This window comes from Amyelois transitella, chromosome 17 (assembly GCF_032362555.1).
Source record: "Amyelois transitella isolate CPQ chromosome 17, ilAmyTran1.1, whole genome shotgun sequence".
NCBI lineage: Eukaryota > Metazoa > Arthropoda > Insecta > Lepidoptera > Pyralidae > Amyelois > Amyelois transitella.
The window spans coordinates 755,038-772,712 of NC_083520.1; the positions used below are offsets into that span (position 1 = coordinate 755,038).

Sequence of the window (17,675 nt, forward strand, 5' to 3'; positions counted from 1 at the left end):
CCTTTTTAAAAATTTCATACATAATAATGACATTAAGTCAATAGCTGAACGTGACCTATCAGTCTTTTCAACACTGTTGGCTCTGTCTACCACGGAAACAAGGGATATAGGCGTGATTATATGTATGATACCTACTCATACTAATAAGAGTAAAAGTGTGTTTGTTTTTCTGTCTTTAACGTCAAAACCACTGAACAAGTCTCAATGAATATACATACAATTATATGTTGGATACATGAAAGGGTTATAGATAGGGTATTTATCACGCGGGCAAGGCCGCGGACGAAAGCTAGTGAAAAAATAAGGGAAACGAAAGTCATTCTTAACTATTTTAATGACTAAAAAACGTTCATACAATCAACTATTAAATTTTAGGTTAACAACGTAGAAGTTTCAGAGAATTATACAAGAACAATATATTTTAATATAACATTATCATATCCTGAATTTGTTTAATTATCGCTTTGACAGCTGAATGAGGACTTTCAATATTTCCAAGGCAATGTCTATCCCGCAAGGGATTTAGACGTGATGTGAATGGTACGTATAGCCTTGAAATCCACAGCTGGGCGACGTCTTAACTAAGAGGAGGAATTGTCTATTAAATTATTAATGTCTATGTACATTGCTGAATACATACTGCATAATACTTAATTAGTTTTATTAAGATTTATTATAGTTTTATTAAGGTGATTTCAATACTTTAATATATGGGAAATTTCAATAAATCATAGTAACAACTGGCACTACGTATCTATGACAATAAGGTTCAATTTTCAGCATGCATATACTTTAATTGTTCTAAGAAGATTTAAAAGTTAATACATTTATTACTTAGTGTTATATTACATGGAGTAACATATCGTATAGAAAAATATTAACTTCAAGTAACTGTTCTCATTTTGAGCAAGTACAACTTTAATTATAATGTAGATATAATATTTTAACACTTAAACATTTTGATAACAATAATCCTCTTACAAAATTTACAATAATTATTCAAACATAACAATTTATTAACAAATATGTATATCTTGCAAATCACTACCACAATTTTTGTCATTACTAAGATATAGAGATCATTGAACATCATTATTTTATCTCTAAATTCTTTTATTAATACTTTATCTTATTAAATCTTTAAATACAACTTGAAATGCTTGAAAAAACACAATGACAACACTTTAAAAAAATGAGCTTTATAGGAACATTAAATTTCTAATACAACCTTTTTAACCAACATACGAACAAAACGAAAAATCAAATAATTTGATCGCTTGTCTCCCTCAGAAACGACTCGAAAATCTTGACGAAATTGTCTATGCCTTCGCTGAAATTGTCGTCAGTGGTCGCGTCATCGTCTTCATTGAAGAACGCGTGCGCAAAGTCTATGATCTTAACGGTCCCCCAGGGGTTAGGGTTGGGGGTATCGCTCGACATTTGGTCTAACGTCGCTCTGAAGTTCATTTTCATTTTGGACAGTTTATCTTCGTAATTGTGGTCGAACGAGTGATTGTGGTTGAGTTTTTCTAGAACGTCGTTCCAGGGGGTGTTTATGGGTGTCGGGGGGGTGAAGGGGAGTAGTGCGGGTGTGAGGGGGGCGAGGGGCACGGGGCTGACCTTCTTGTAGACGGGCCCCGCGTGCGAGAGCTGCCCGCTGAAGCTGGCGCCGGCGGCGGGGCTGTGCGTGGAGTGGATGGAGCTGCGCCGGCGCAGCGGCGGCTGGCAGCTCGATTTCGGTTGGGGGCTGGTAAATAAACAGCGTCATGGGCCAACGATAGAGAGGTGCTGTACATACAGACATATATTCACGGGGAATACAGAGACAGCAGTCTCAAAAAGACCCAAAGGCCACGTTCAGTTGTATGGCTTACAAGAATAATACCAAGTTGATAAGCCTATCACTCCCTCAGTTTGGCAGCATCATAGACAAGCAATAGAGAGGTGCTGAACAATTTGTAACAATGTAAAGATAACTCACCTGATCTTCTCCTTCACACAACACTCCCTCAGTTTGGCAGCGTCATAGACTAGCAATAGAGGTGCTGTACAATTTGTATCAGAATAAAAAAACAATGTAAAGATAACTCACATGATCTTCTCCCTTCCACAACACTCCCTCAGTTTGTCAGCGTCATAGACAAGCAATAGAAAGATGCTGTTCACTTTGTATCAGTAAAAAAAACAATGTAAAGATAACTCACATGATCTTCTCCTTCACACAACACTCCCTCAGTTTGGCAGCGTCATAGACAAGCAAAAGAGAGGTGCTGTTCAGTTTGTATCAGAAAAAAAACAATGTAAAGATAACTCACATGATCTTCTCCTTCACACAACACTCCCTCAGTTTGGCAGCGTCATAGACAAGCAATAGAAAGATGCTGTTCACTTTGTATCAGTAAAAAAAACAATGTAAAGATAACTCACATGATCTTCTCCCTTCCACAACACTCCCTCAGTTTGTCAGCGTCATAGACAAGCAATAGAAAGATGCTGTTCACTTTGTATCAGTAAAAAAAACAATGTAAAGATAACTCACATGATCTTCTCCTTCACACAACACTCCCTCAGTTTGGCAGCGTCATAGACAAGCAATAGAGAGGTGCTGTACATTTTGTATCAGAATAAAAACAATGTAAAGATAACTCACATGATCTTCTCCTTCACACAACACTCCCTCAGTTTGGCAGCGTCATAGACAAGCAATAGAGAGGTGCTGTACAGTTTGACAGCGCGCTGCGTTCGCGCCCACTTCTGTATCTGCCACAGAGACGAGAGGATCCGCAGCAACAGAGCACGGCACACCACGCCTTCGGACACGTTCAGGTATTTCTTCAGTGCTGGAATAAAAAAAAATGAGTTTCACTAAAAAGGTGTTCAGCGTTCACCTCAGTTCTTCCCCGGAGGGATAGCAGAGACTATATCTTACCACTTTTCACGATCCCTACATACTTCTTTCTCTTCATCAAAATTCCTTTTCATGCCAACTCGTCGGTTACAAAGAAATTAAAAATAAAATTCAGAAAAACAGCGACACTATATATATGTATATATATTAGATAGATATATTATATTTATATTCATTAGCCCGAAATGTGTTTAAACATAGAGTGCCTACGTATTATTATTTTCTAAGCAAATTATAGTTGCGTCCTTCCAATAGGTAGAAGACAGAAGTCCAAGAATAAAACTATTATTGTACTTACATTAAAATATTTAAAATAGAAGAGAAGAAGAAGACAGATCTTTGAATTCCAAGTATAAGATCGTTTACGACAAATTCTATCCTTGGGAAGAGATAAATAAACGCCCTGAGTCTTAAGACTAAGTACTTGGTTGACCGAGCGGTGCTCGATGGACGTCGATTAAAACCATAGTAAATATTAAAAAACTAAAAAATCTATTAGTGACTGGGGCTCAGTCCTGGGTACTCCGGGTCTTACCATCTCTGACCATCTCGCCGTGCAGCTTCTTGCCGTAGTCCTTGCCGTACTTGTGTAGCTGTCCCGTGGCCAGACGATACACCTGGAAGCCGGGAATGCAGAACGCGTATTCCTGTTTGCATAGCGCGTATTTTGTTTGTTCGTTTTTTATTTTCTCCTCGGTGGCTAGCGGGTCCCATGTACGTCGACCTGATGATAAGATACAGAAATCTTTCGTTTTATTTAATGAATAACGTTTTTGTTTTATTAATTGTTTTATTTACTTTATTTACATTTGAATTTATAAAAGCACCACGGTCAAATACTTTGTCAAAGCAGACACTTAATGTGATAGAAGGAGTATCCAAAAGTTAATATCAAAAGAAAAATCATTACCAATCGAAACTCCTGAACTTATATCAGCACGAACATTACGTGAGGAAAACTTAAAATGGCTCTCGTACAGATAATACAAAAAAAACTCACCAATCTTAACATCCATGATGCACGGCTCCAACATCTTCTGCGTCAGGTCTTCCAGCACTATATACTGCTGTTGGTGTCCGTTATACGTATAATGTCTACTGCCCACGTATCGTGGTACCAGCCGACTCAGTTCCACCAAATCTGACTCCGTGGCTGATGAGACCCGCTCGTAGAACTCCATCTCGCGGCGCTGGGACTCTTTGATGATCGGTTTCAGGATCGTACCATCGTTGCATTGCAGGAGACCTGGTGATTATTGGTTTCTTAGCTCCTGGGATCTTGAACGAAGCTTGCTTTCAACTTACCTTCGACTTTGCTCCGCTTTGTAAGAGACAAAGGTTTGTTTGTAAAATGCCGATGAAGTCCATTAATTAAGCATAGTCAATTATCGTTGGGAATCAAGAAGAGTTGGATTTTGTTAAGCTATCTCAGAAATCTGATGGACCACGAATAAGTGGCCAAATAAAAAACTATCTGAGGAAATTACTAGCCTGACAACATCGTTACGATGTCGCCAGGAATGAACTGACAGTTAAAGAAGATTATTATTGACCAAAAGGGAATTCGGAAGGTTTCTTGAGTCATTTATGTACATACATACATGTAATCATGTATATATCCCTTTCTAGAGAGGTATGATGGTGCCGTGTGGTTCCCGGCACCAGTACAAAAAATAATAGGACCACTCTTTCCTATGGATGTCGTAAAAGGCGACTAAGGGATAGGCTTACAAACTTGGGATTATTTTTTTAGGCGATGGGCTAGCAACCTGTCACTATTTAAATCTCAATTCTATCATTAAGCCAAATAGCTGAGCGTGGCCTGTCAGTCTTTTCAAGACTGTTGGCTCTGTCTACCCCACAAGGGATATAGACGTGACCATATGTATGTATGATGGTGACTAATTGAAGAAACTGTCTCTTCTGGGTAGACAAGGTCTCGTGAGGAGAATATAACTGACCTAAGTTTTACTTCCTTTTGGGGTCATACGCAGCCCCAGGAGAGACAGACATTAGGTGGAATCTCTTGTCCTGAAGTAGTCACCAGTTCATTATATGGGTGCCTTACCTAAGTACTTCTTCCCGTTGGTAGCAGTGTGCCCTGCTACCTGCCTATCGTAAGCCTGGATCTCCTGCTCGGAAGGCATCTTGAGGGGCTTCGTGATGACCGTCTCCTGGCGAGGCAGGTTGTAGTGGACGCTGTGGATGGACCGCTGCCAGCGGACGGGTTGGTGGCGTCTGACATCACTCATTTAGGTGCGGACACCTGGATTGACAAAAATGGAAAAATTTCAGTATTTATTGAAATATGTAAATGACTAAAGTACCCGAAACCGCCGAGCTAGCATGAAGAGAGTTATGAATGTGGATGAAGCGAAGGAAATATGCAGAGATTGTGGCAAGTGGAAAGAGGTAGTCTCTGCCTACCCCTCCGGGAAAGAGGCGTGATTTTATGTATGTATATGTATGTAAATGACATTAAGGGTAACTTATACTAGTAAAAATGACATCGAATGACCTTTTTATTTGCATCCTTTTCAAATTAGGCCAATAAGAAACAGACAGATCTTTTTTCAATTCCCAAAAAAAAATCAATAAAAAAGAAATGGCGAGTGTCGAAAAACTGCAAGGTCCGTCTACATTGCTTTTATCAGTGTTTTTACCTGGATGGTTTTAGAGCAACGGGCAAATAAGTAGACTCTAGAATTTGACGCGTCCGGGATGCGCAGTAGCAATTTTTAATATAAAAAAAAACTATTGCGCAGCGTCCATAGAGTAGGATTTTATTCAACTTTCCTGCTGGGCACTAAAACTACCTACTACTTATTTTCACAAACCTAACGATGACATGAAATACCTGTTTGTTAGTATCACATTTATCAACACAAATATGACCTCTGAGTGTTAAAATAATTCACATATCTTTGTACTTTAGCACTTACGAAAACAAAATCTATAATAAACGCATAGTAGTGTTGACCTAAAGGCACTCTAAACTCATTTGATAAACTGGTTTAAAAATAGAAAAACGAAATGGAATTCCGATTTAAAAGTAATTAACAATTCATGACGTATGGTTTCCGGTACTTTTGAATTGAACCACTCGAAACCATTCCCACGAATGTCGTAAAAGGCGACGAAGTTCAGAACTTGGGACTCCACTTGTAGACGATGGGGCTAGCAACCTGTCACTATTTAAATCTTAATTTTCTTAATTCCATCATAAAGCCATACAGCTGAACGTGTCGTTTCAGTCTTTTCAACACTGATGGCTCTGTCTATCCCACAAGGAATATAGCAGTGACCCTTTGTATGTATGAAACAATTCATAAAGAACTCACAATTTTCCTTAATCACCAACAAGATTTCTGCTTTCTCAATACTGGCGGCAAACGAAAATATTGGTTCTTTTTTTTTAATCCAATAAATCTTGTCTTTGCACCAGATGTTAGCTTGTGTCATAGGATTTTAATACTGGCACATCACACCTATTTTTGTTTAGAAATTATTAATCGAAAATGTGCACTCATAAAATTTTCATGATCACGTCACCAATACTCGCGCCAAATATATCTATTGTTGATTTTTTTTTTAATAATTCAAGTTATCTTATCAATACATAAATCAAGATGGACTTGCTTTTATCACTCAATATACTTTTACGACATTCTCTGAGATAAGGGGATGTAATCTTTACTTAGATAAAAATAACAACAATAATAAGTTCAAGTAAATAGTCTACCTACAATCCTGTATATTAGACTCGAATCTCAATTCTATCATCAAGCCAAACAGCTGAACGTGGCCTATCAGTCTTTTTAAGACTGTTGGCTCTGTCTACCCCGCAAAGGATATAGACGTGATTATATGTATGTGTATATGTAAATGAATCGAACGTTATCTTAGTGGTTCAACAGGTCTCATGATTTTATAAACAGAATTTTAAATACCAGACTTTTATTATTAAAGCAAATGAAAAACTTTACACATCAGATATTGCAACATTTAATCATCATGACATGGTTATTAGAGTTCCAATTGATAATTTCCTGGGTTCACTAATAATCATAATGTGTGAAGTCATGAGACGCAACAAGTCTAGTGATATTAATTGGTTTATCATTTATCAAAATTGATATTGATGCGGAAAAGAAAACAAAAATACGTCTTTATAAACTAAAGATGACAAAATAAAATACTACCCAATGACAGGGCCTCATTAGGACCTCTGTTATTTAATATGTATTAAGGTCATAAAACAATATGTGTTGATAACATTAAATACATTTATTACGAAAAAAATTTGTTTTCATTTTGACGCCATAACTTTTTATATTCTTTTAATTTAAAAAAAAAACATTATTTTGGAATCGGTTCAGTAGTTTTTGCGTGAAAGAGTAACAAACATCGATACTGACATCCTAACATACAAACTTTTGCATTTATAATATTAGTAGGATGCGATTATTTCACCAAGGTTTATGTTGTTGTTAAACTTAATTAATTAACACTAAAACAAAAATCGGTTATCATGCCTAAGTATTCAAAAAAGTTGTGAAGATATTCCAAAACAATATTATTTAACTTGTGAAAAAGGGAAATGTTGCCTTTAATATCAGTGCTGTGAAGACTTCAGAAGCAATATCCTAGCCCGCCGTTCCTGATTCCGGCCCTGTCCAATGACGTCACTTTATGATAAAAACAATTATCCTTATCATTTCGGTTGTGTCACACCCCGAACGATATATAAGTACATTACAATTGGCAAGAGTCCGCCATTGTATTTATTATCTTACTAATATTATAAATGCCAAAGTTTGTATGTCGGCATGGATGTTTGTTACTCTTTCACGAAAAAACTACTGAACCGATTACGATGAAATTTGGTGTGTAGGTAGCTGAAGACCCAGAATAACATATGGGCTACTTTTTATCCCAGAGTTCCCGCGGGATTGATAGGGTTTCCATGCGGACGGCCTCTATTATTATTATAAATCCAATATGAAGATAACTGTATTGTAATTTGTTATATTTCTTTCCACGTGCAATCAAGAGTTGACAATGAAACTCACACTTATAAATATTTGTAGCTTAAGTATGTCGATATAGATATTTTTTTGGAAGATCTATCTATTTACTTTTTATATGTCATGGTCTCATCATACGTCTTCGGTCGGCCAGTCAGTGCACTGGTTTGTATTTACCTAACCATATATCTTACTGACGGTTAGCGAAAAATTAAAAAATGACAAGAAGGTTCACATAAAATAAGTAGTTTGAAGTTTGAGCATGTTTGTAATTGTTTTTTATTTCTTAGATCATAATAAATACTTAGAAAGAATCCAATCCAATTGATCCAATCAGTTTAATCGACCTCATCGATATTAATTGAGTATTCTTCCCGCGGAATAGGCAGCGCCTTTTTATAAGTGCATAGTAACTTTGCACTACTACCTAGTAGGTATAAAATCCATAATTTTTCTCATTCAACTTTCTTTAACATCTCATCGTATTCATAAAACCCTCCTCCACTCTTTCTGCCCAGCTTGCCCTCGCTAACCAACCTCTCTAAAAGAGGTATGCGCTCAAACACAGGATTTCCAGTCTTCTCCAGCATAACCCCAAGTATGGCTACTTTGGTGTCCAAGCCTGTGAAATCAGCTAGTTCCAGGGGGCCCATTGGATACCCTGCGCCGAGTTTCATGGCCGTGTCGATGTCCTGGGCGGAAGCATCGCCTGGAAGAGATGTAATCATCAAGACTCTTTGGGTAATTGTATAAACATACATACATAAGCATCTATAGCCTTTGCGGGGTAGACAGAACCAACATTCAAAGACTGATAGGCCACGTACAGCTGTTGAAACAATAACAGGTTGCTATCCCATCGTCTAAAAGAATAATCCCAGGTTTATAAACCTATCCCTTTCGCCTTTAACGACATCTATGGGAAAGAGATGGAGCGATCCTATTCTTTTTTCAATTGTTGCCGGGAACCACACGGCTGTTGTAAAAAAAAACACAAAAGTAGAAATGAACTACATAGTAAGCAAAGTGAATTTGCTAAATAATTTAACGAAATATTATGCTTACAAACTTAGATACCCTGGTACCAGGGTAGATTAAAAGGATATCTAGAAGTTAAGCCGGATATCCTAGGCAGGCTAGAGATGAAAGTTTAGCCGGATAGCCGGATATCCGGCTGCCGAATACCCGGTGGATAACTGCTATTCGGCCGGATAGTACTTATTAAGGCCGCGTGATAGGCCAGATACCAGATAGTTGGCAGATATCCATTTCATCTCTAGTATACTATGTAAACATACATTCGCTTGATACAATTTTTCATATTTTTCAAGTTACGTTTTGCATATATGTATGATATATTACGTAATGAACGGTAATCAGATAAAAGGTATCAATCTGTAATTCCTCACGATAAAGATTATCTTTTGAATTCAGGGAATATTTTATGTTTTATTACAACGGGAAAACTAAGATAATCTCTTTATAAAGACTTAACCTATCGCGTTCCATTTATTTAAAGGCCTGAATAAATGTTATGTTCTCGTTAATTGCCATACATACATATAAATAAGTTCTTAAATTAAAGACTGATTGGCTCTGTTTACCCCGCATGGGATATATACGTGATATGTATGGATCTTTCTTCGTCATTCAATGACTACTTAATCCTTTGTTTGTTTGCTTGTAAAAATTTTATTGTACATAACAAATTTTTAGTAGTACATAAAAATACATTAAAAATAACAATGCACAAGGGCGGACTTATCCGTGTAATCCCTATTATCCTTTGTCTCTTCTTACCACTCCAGTTAACTTTTTAACGTTCGTGAATAAAGGGACACGCGTAAGTCAAGTCACAATAATGTAGCGGGAGCGATGTTTGGCGCTCGACCGCCACAAAGAGAAGATGTTCCGCCGGGCTAAGTGTGATGCCTGGGGAACCGCACGACAGACGATGTTATGTCGGAGGTTGTATATATACTCCAATCCGCGAAATCATCCGTTGTTTGTGTCAGACAATGATATAGAAAATATTTGGAAGCTGTATCAGCATATTTCTGTATTTTTAATTTTCGCAGGAATGTAGGAAAGGTTTATATAATTATAATTAAAAAAAAACACGTAGTTATAAATTGTATAAAAATATATTAAACAAATTCAAAACACTCTCACATACCATTATTACAAAAGCAGTAATCTTTTCACCTTTAGAGTTAGAGAAAATATAATCATTTAAACATTACACGTCATGTTTTATATCGTAATGAAACAGTGTTGTATAATATTTTTACAGGATTGTTATGTATACCACAATATAAAATAGTGTCGTATTAAAAAAAATCCTTTCTATATCCAGAGCTGAATTTGATGGGCAACCAAGATTCTGTTTTTTTCAATAAAAAAAAACACTTATATGATTTTTGTCAAATCCTCTGTTGAAATCATTTTATTCCTAGCAATAAAAATATTTAATCACTTATATAACACAGACTTTTTCAAATACGGCCCTGTGCGCATCTAACATTAAAAAAATATATATCTTCCCACCCCTCTAACATACACGCGAATACATAAGGCCCACTTAAATAACAATAAAACATAGTTTAAACTTTTAATATATGTATTTGTAGATAACAATAAAATATCGTTCAAACTTTAGACTTATTATACTTGTAAAATCCTTCTCCAGTTTTTATACCAAGCTTGCCTTCCGCGACCATTTTGTCCAATAATGGGATAGGCTTAAAGACAGGGTTGCCAGTCTTCTCGTACATCACTTGCATGGCATATTTGTTTGTGTCTAGCCCGGTGTAGTCCGCCAGTTCGAAAGGCCCCATTGGATAACCAGCGCCTAATTTCATTCCGATATCAATATCTTCTTTTGAGGCGTCACCTGCAAATTTTTAAATAAATTTGTAAACCTCCATACTGGTCTGGTAGGGCATAAATAAATAAATATATACGGGACAAATTACACAAATTGAGTTAGCCTCGAAGTAAGTTCGAGACTTGTGTTACGAGATACTAACTCAACGATACTATATTTTATAATAAATACTTATATAGATAAACATCCAAGGCCCAGGCCAATCAGAGAGAGTTCGTTTCTCATCATACCCTCACCGGGATTCGAACCCTGGACCCAAAAACATAGTGGCTTCCACCTGTTCCTCTTCCCGTACACTGTAAAATCAATCAAGGGAAAGATAAATAACTTGGGATTCTTCTTTAAAGCGATGGGCTAGCAACCTGACTATATTTGAATCCCAATTCCATCAATGAGTCATTCATACAGCTGAAGCCTTTTCAAGACTGTCAGCTCTGTCTACCCCGTAAGGGATAAAGACGTTATTATATTAATGTATGGAAAAAAATTACATTTTATTCTATATTATTTGATTTACATTCCTACTTAATAGCGATAGATTCACCCCCAAGTTCGCCCCTTGCAAGGCACAGTTCAGGCAGAAAGGTACTTATTATTAAAAGTATTGATACTTACAGGATTAAGCAGAGAGAAAGCATGCATGCATTGTATTGAGTGCACCAAAACCATAAACAATATTTGGGAAAAGCGAAATGTATGTTTCTAATTGACGCAGCACATAAAAATGATATAGCTTCGATGTAAATAATGTGGGAAGACCTAGACGAACGTATCTTGATCAAATTAAGGACGTCCTGATAAAGGGTCAGGTCAAAAGTACCCGAAACCGCCGAGCTTGCATGAACAGAGTTATGAATGTGAATGAAGCGAAGGAAGTATGCAGAGATCGTGGCAAGTGGAAAGAGGTAGCCTCTGCCTACCCCTCCGGGAAAGAGGCGTGATTTTATGTATGTATGTATGTAAGTATGTTAATAATGTGATAGTCTAGACACCCAGTAAGATGCATTTAATAGTCACTAGGTTGTCATACTTTATTTCTAAACTTCACGGGGCTGATAAGGGGCACGCTTGTGACCAAAACACTAGTGAATAACTGTCTGAACATTTTGAAAAAGTGAATATCTGCGATCAACTATACAGGGTGTCAGGTAAATCGCGTTACATATTTAACACGGATTTAACAAAAAGAACAGATGACGATATATTCAATTCAAAATTGGATTTTAATGTTTACAAAAAAGCACAAGACAATACAAGATACAACATAATTTTATATTTGACGATTGTGTGCCCTATTTATTTTAATGTATTTAATCGACCTTATATTATTTTAATATAAGGTCGATTTTTAAAAGGACGGACGTATTTGTCTAATTCGTACACTTTTTATAGAAATTGATGAATTTACCAGTTAATGAAACTCATTCTTTATTTTCAAACTTCAAATGCCAAATTGGTAGTCAGGGTAGAGGTTATGTGGTTATAGAAAAAAAAACACAAGAACCAAAAACAAAAATAATGTAGTAAATTGACGGCCTCTGTGGCGCAGCGGTAGAACGCTTGTCTATGGCATCGGAGGTCCCGGGTTCGAATCCCGGCCAGGGCATGATGATAAAAGAACTTTTTCTGATTGGCCTGGGTCTTAAAATCTATATATGTATTTATTATAAAATATAGTATCGTTGAGTTAGCATCTCGTAACACAAGTGTCGAACTTACTTCGAGGCTAACTCAATCAGTGTAATTTGTCCCGTATATATGTGGTACCCACCTCTCTCATACATCCTTATAGCTTCAGCGCTGTACGGCCCCAGCAACCTATTGACAACGAAGCCAGGAGTGTCTTTGCACGTGATACAAGTCTTCCCGATAGACTTGCCCCACTCCATCATAGCCTGGTAGGTCTGTTCCGAAGTGTGCTCGCCCTTTATGACTTCCAGGAGGCGCATAACCGGGACTGGGTTGAAGAAGTGAAGGCCGCCGAATCTGACGAGACACGTTTGATATGAGACTAGAAAGTTCCGACGTCGTAATGTGAAAAATCGCAAAAAAAATTAGCTGTTTCATACATACATACATACATATGATCACGTCTATATCCCTTGCGGGGTAGACAGAGCCAACAGTGTTGAAAAGACTGAATGGCCACGTTCAGCTATATGGCTTAATGATAAAATTGAGATTCAAATAGTGACAGGTTGCTAGTCCATCGCCTAAAAAAGAATCCCCCATTTTGTAAGCCTATCCCTAAGTCGCCTTTTACGACATCCATGGAAAAAAGATGGAGTAAAGTAAAGTAAGTAAAGTAAAAATCTTTTATTTTCTCTAACAATCGTACATGAAAATTACATAGGTTAATTATAATAAATTGTGAGTGATCCTATTCTTTTTTGTATTGGTGCCGGGAACCACACAGCTGTTTTATACATATTCCTAATCAATTTCATATAGAACAGCTGTTCTTTTTTGGCGAATTCGGTGTTGGCCCCATAGGAAAAGTTGATCAGTGGGAAGGTCTGAGCAAGTAGGTTAAAGGTTGTGCGTTTAGCAATAGTAACCCTGTATAAATAGATAGAATTTGGTGCCGTGTTGTTGCCGGCACCCAAAATTAAAAAATAATGGGACCACTCCATCTCTTTCCCACAGATGTAAAAGGCGACTAAGGGATAAGCTTGGGATTGAACCTGTAGCTATTTGAATCTCAATTCCATCAGCTGACCGTGGCCTATCAGTGTTTCATACATACATACGTACATAAAATCACGCCTTTTTCCCGGAGGGGTAGGCAGAGGCTACCTCTTTCCACTTGCCACGATCTCTGCATACTTTCTTCGCTTCATCCACATTCATAACTCTCTTCATGCAAGCTACTTTTGATCTGACCAGTGTTTCATCATATGAATAAATAAAAGAATTTGGTGGCAGTAACACCTACCCGGCCTAACTTAAAATACATACATTACACATTGGTTGCACACCTTAAAAAAAGAGGTTCCCATTTTCACTTAACAAAATCCTAAGAACCACATGGAAAATAAAAACAATTGTCTTTATTTTCCATGTGGGTCATGTTCAGCATGATATACAATTACAAAGACTAGATATCACTCAAGTCACTGTACCGTTTATGTGATAAGACTTGCATACATACATATACTTTATACCATACAGGGTTTGACACAACCAATGGCTTGCAAATACTGAAAGTTACGTAAAGCTGTACGACTTATTTATAGAATTGAGATTGAAATATTGACATAGATAGAGAAATGTGAATAGAGAAAGTGTGCCGTGTGGTTCCCGGCATCAATATAAAAAAGAATGGGACCACTCCATCTCTTTCCCATGGATGTCGTAAAAGGCGACTAAGGGATAGGCTTGTGAACTTGGGATTCTTTTTTGGGCGATGGGCTGGCAACCTGTCACTGTTTGAATCTCAATTCTATCATTAAGCCAGGGAGCTGAACGTGGCCATTCAGTCTATTCGAGACTGTTGGCTCTGTCTACCCCGCAAGGGATATAGACGTGACCATATGTATGTATGTATTTATAGAGAAATGTTTTATAATCATATTCCTTAAGAGGTAAAAGAAATATTACCTGTCCTTCCTCTTGATGCCTTCTCCAATGGCATTGACGGATATCGACGAAGTGTTGGTCGCCAGGATTGTATGTTCCGGGACCAGCTGGAATATACAAACAATTTTTGTTAATTAGGATCAGTCCCTTAATTATTAAAATTGCTTTTGTGCGATCTTAGCCACCTTGGGACTTTCCAGAAGCTTATGTTACTCTTGAAGGTCTAATCTATACATACATACATACACATGGTCACGTCTATATCCCTTGCGGGGTAGACAGAGCCAACAGTCTTTTCAAAAACTGAATGGCCAGGTTCAGCTATTTGGCTTAATGATAGAATTGAAATTCAATCCCAAATTTGTAAGTCTATTCCTTAGTCGCCTTTTACGACATCCATGGGAAAGAGATAGAGTGGTCCTATTCTTTTTTGTATTGGTGCCGGAAACCACAGGGCACGTCTAATCTATCTAAATTTCGTCAAAATCTGTCCAGTAGTTTTTGAGTTTATTTATTACAAACAAAAACACAAATAATTTCTCTTTATAAGTATGGAAGACTCGTAAGCATATAAGATACATGAAAAAATGCTTCATTAATATAGATAATACGTACATATATACTATATCCCTTGAAGGATAGACAGAGCCAACAGTCTGAAGACTGATTGTGCAATACTAGGTTTAAACAATTCTAATTAGATTTAAAATTATAATGTGATACTAAGTAGGTACCTTTATGTATAAGTTTGTATGTCTATTAATACATAATAAATGTTTGCAACGTTCGAAAGGGCAAATATGAAGATCTGTTATACATAATATTTAAGACCTTGTTGTACTCATATTATGCAAATAAAAGTTTGAATTTGAATTTGATAGAATAGGTTCAGCTATTAAGAATATATTTGATATAGATAATTCCAGTCTTTTGGGAATGTCGGCTCTATCCATAAGGGATAAAGATGTTATATTAATGTAAGTATATTGAGATAAGTACTTCTGGGATGTATATTAAGATATGTACAGGAGGTCTTCAGTCAAAAGTACAGTATTAAAAATGATTAGATAAAGTTATTTACACTTTTTATCTGTTTTTAAGCCATGATTATATGTCGACTTTGGCCACCAACTACTACATATGCATTCATCCACAATTTAGATTTAAGAGATCATACATACATACATATCATCATGTCTATATCCCTTACGGGGTAGACAGAGCCAACAGTCTTGGAAAGACTGAATGGCCACATTCAGCTATTTGGCTTAATGATAGAATTGAGATTCAAATAGTGACAGGTTGCTAGCCTGTCGCCTAAAAAAGAATCCCAAGTTTGTAAGCCTATCCCTTAGTCGCCTTTTACGAAATCCATGGGAAAGAGATGGAGTGGTCCTATTCTTTTTTTTATTAGTGCCGGGAACCACACGGCACTTTAAGAGATCCATATTTGTAAATTGGTATTTGGTGAAAATGCTGCAGTGTTGTTGATTTAAGTGATGTGACGTCAATAAGTGATACCTTGTATCCAATTTTGGAAATAAATTAATTCTGTTCTAAAAATAGATTGTTATTCAAAACTTTCAAAAATTTCACAATGACTTTGCATAAATAAAAGCATTACATCCCATTCCCTCATACTTAATAAAAAAATCTTAAGAATGCTATGGAACAAAGTAAAATGTGAATAGGCAACAAAAAAATAAACTTACTTTCGAATTATAACATTAGTTAAGATTGATGAAAGAAGAAAAGAGATGTTTTTTTTTATGTGTGTAAAAAAAATATTATTTACACACATACATAAAATCATGTTAGCCTATATCTTAACAATTATGTATGATATTTTTACCTGATCGAGCTTATTGAAAAGCTCTTGTTTAACATCAAGTTTCTCAACAATAGCCTCTATAATCAGATCAGCTTTCACTCCATCTTCAATCTGTGTGGATGTTTTAATCCTAGAGAATGAGTCTCTGACAAAATTCTCTACTTTAGCAGCGTCATCCTTGAAGGTTTTCTTCCCAATCCGCCCCAAATTGGTCTGGATAGATTTTTGTGCCTTTTCCAGCAATTCAGGTTTTATATCCACTATGGTAACATTTTGTCCTGCCTGTGCCGCCACCTAAAAACAAATCTTAATTTTTAATTTACATTCCACATTTAAATTAAGAAAAGAGTATGTTTATCTCTGACCTCAAATTTATGTTTGTTTGAGACAACAAATTCAATAAATACTTTAGGTGCAAAGTCCAAATAAATAGAAAATATTTACCTGAGCAATGCCGGAGCCCATTAAGCCCCCGCCGACAACCGTTATGGTTTTAATTGCATTTCGTGTCGAGGAACTAGAAAAGTTTCTTGAGGCACCAACTAATAACTTGTTCATCGTAAAAAAAGTTAATGCACTTGGCGAAAGACACGGAATGAATGGCAAAAACTGGAACCAGACGACTTGTAAACAACTAGCGAGCGTTCAAGTGTAAATGCTTGGCGGTTGGTCGAATAAAATTATCATAACTGATAATGTAATGTGCAGTTGCTTACCCATAATAAACAGGTTTATGGCGAGATGATAACACAACACTGAACATATTGATAAGATAAAATGATAGTAGAAATAACACTGAAAATATGAAGGTTCAAAAATAAATAATATTACAATTTATTTCGATAAAATAAAATAGAATGGAGTTCGCGACTGTAGAAATTGAGATTCTTGTTTTGTTGATTTTGTTTATTATAAATGTCAATGTCAATATGTGACATTTGTTTGTAGTACACAGGGATGACGATCTGAGATTAATTAATCAAAAATCGATTGTTCATGTCCAAAAAATCGATATGTTAAGTCGATGTGCAGTACTGAAACGTTGAAAAATGTCATGCGATTTTTTTTTAATTTATATATGAAGTATTTTGAAAACAAATTTACATTATAAATGCAAACTTGAAAAAATCATATCTTTTTGGAAAAAATCACCATACCTAGAGTGAAATAAACACGTGGAAGATGAAGAAAGCAAAGACGTTGTGAAATGAAAGCGTCTATGTTTAAAAATAAAAGCGTAGTAATAACCAAACATCATTGGATAAAGTTTTTGTCATTATTTTCACTTTAAAATACGACATGATAAAAACCGGATCCCAAAATCCAAAGCAGGTGGTAAGAGAGAGAGAGAACAAACCACTGTATAGTTAAATGTATAAATTTTGATTCGAGAATCCAGAATAATATTATTATACTTATATAAAGTGGTTGTGAAAAAAACGC

At 36.3% G+C, this 17,675-nt stretch overlaps 2 protein-coding genes across 5 annotated transcripts; both read right to left on the bottom strand.

The window, feature by feature from the left end:
- Positions 1-316: 316 nt before the first annotated feature.
- On the bottom strand, positions 317-17,155 carry LOC106141528 (inositol polyphosphate multikinase). Of its 3 annotated transcripts, none has more exons than XM_060948824.1 (6): positions 16,949-17,155; positions 4,977-5,174; positions 3,909-4,154; positions 3,444-3,632; positions 2,651-2,840; positions 317-1,747 (listed from the first exon to the last, which is right to left on the bottom strand). In XM_060948824.1, exons 2-6 carry the CDS (start codon positions 5,158-5,160, stop codon positions 1,261-1,263), a joined length of 1,296 nt encoding a protein of 431 aa, XP_060804807.1. In that variant the 5' UTR covers positions 5,161-5,174; positions 16,949-17,155; the 3' UTR covers positions 317-1,260. The 3 variants fall into 3 exon arrangements, with proteins under 3 accessions (XP_060804807.1, XP_060804806.1, XP_060804808.1); XM_060948823.1 differs by lacking the exon at positions 16,949-17,155 and adding an exon at positions 6,250-6,499; XM_060948825.1 differs by lacking the exons at positions 3,909-4,154; positions 16,949-17,155 and adding an exon at positions 6,250-6,503.
- Positions 6,898-16,930, bottom strand: LOC106134711 (hydroxyacyl-coenzyme A dehydrogenase, mitochondrial). Of its 2 annotated transcripts, none has more exons than XM_060948829.1 (5): positions 16,677-16,930; positions 16,254-16,526; positions 14,423-14,508; positions 12,594-12,808; positions 6,898-8,644 (listed from the first exon to the last, which is right to left on the bottom strand). In XM_060948829.1, exons 1-5 carry the CDS (start codon positions 16,788-16,790, stop codon positions 8,391-8,393), a joined length of 942 nt encoding a protein of 313 aa, XP_060804812.1. In that variant the 5' UTR covers positions 16,791-16,930; the 3' UTR covers positions 6,898-8,390. The 2 variants fall into 2 exon arrangements, with proteins under 2 accessions (XP_060804812.1, XP_060804813.1); XM_060948830.1 differs by lacking the exon at positions 6,898-8,644 and adding an exon at positions 10,061-10,828 and having other exon boundaries at positions 16,677-16,926.
- Positions 17,156-17,675: the final 520 nt, after the last annotated feature.

Bases quoted from the DNA above. Each gene is read 5' to 3' on its own strand.
- LOC106141528 (XM_060948824.1), bottom strand. From the start codon at position 5,160: ATGAGTGATGTCAGACGCCACCAACCCGTCCGCTGGCAGCGGTCCATC. The intron at 4,155-4,976 runs GTAAGGCACCCA...AATAATCACCAG, and splicing joins CAACGGGAAGAAGTACTTAG to GTCTCCTGCAATGCAACGAT. The intron at 2,841-3,443 runs GTAAGACCCGGA...TTTTTATTCCAG, and splicing joins CGGCGAGATGGTCAGAGATG to CACTGAAGAAATACCTGAAC.
- LOC106134711 (XM_060948829.1), bottom strand. From the start codon at position 16,790: ATGAACAAGTTATTAGTTGGTGCCTCAAGAAACTTTTCTAGTTCCTCG. The intron at 16,527-16,676 runs GTAAATATTTTC...ATTTGTTTTTAG, and splicing joins TGGGCTCCGGCATTGCTCAG to GTGGCGGCACAGGCAGGACA. The intron at 8,645-12,593 runs GTGGGTACCACA...CATCTCTTCCAG, and splicing joins TATAAGGATGTATGAGAGAG to GCGATGCTTCCGCCCAGGAC.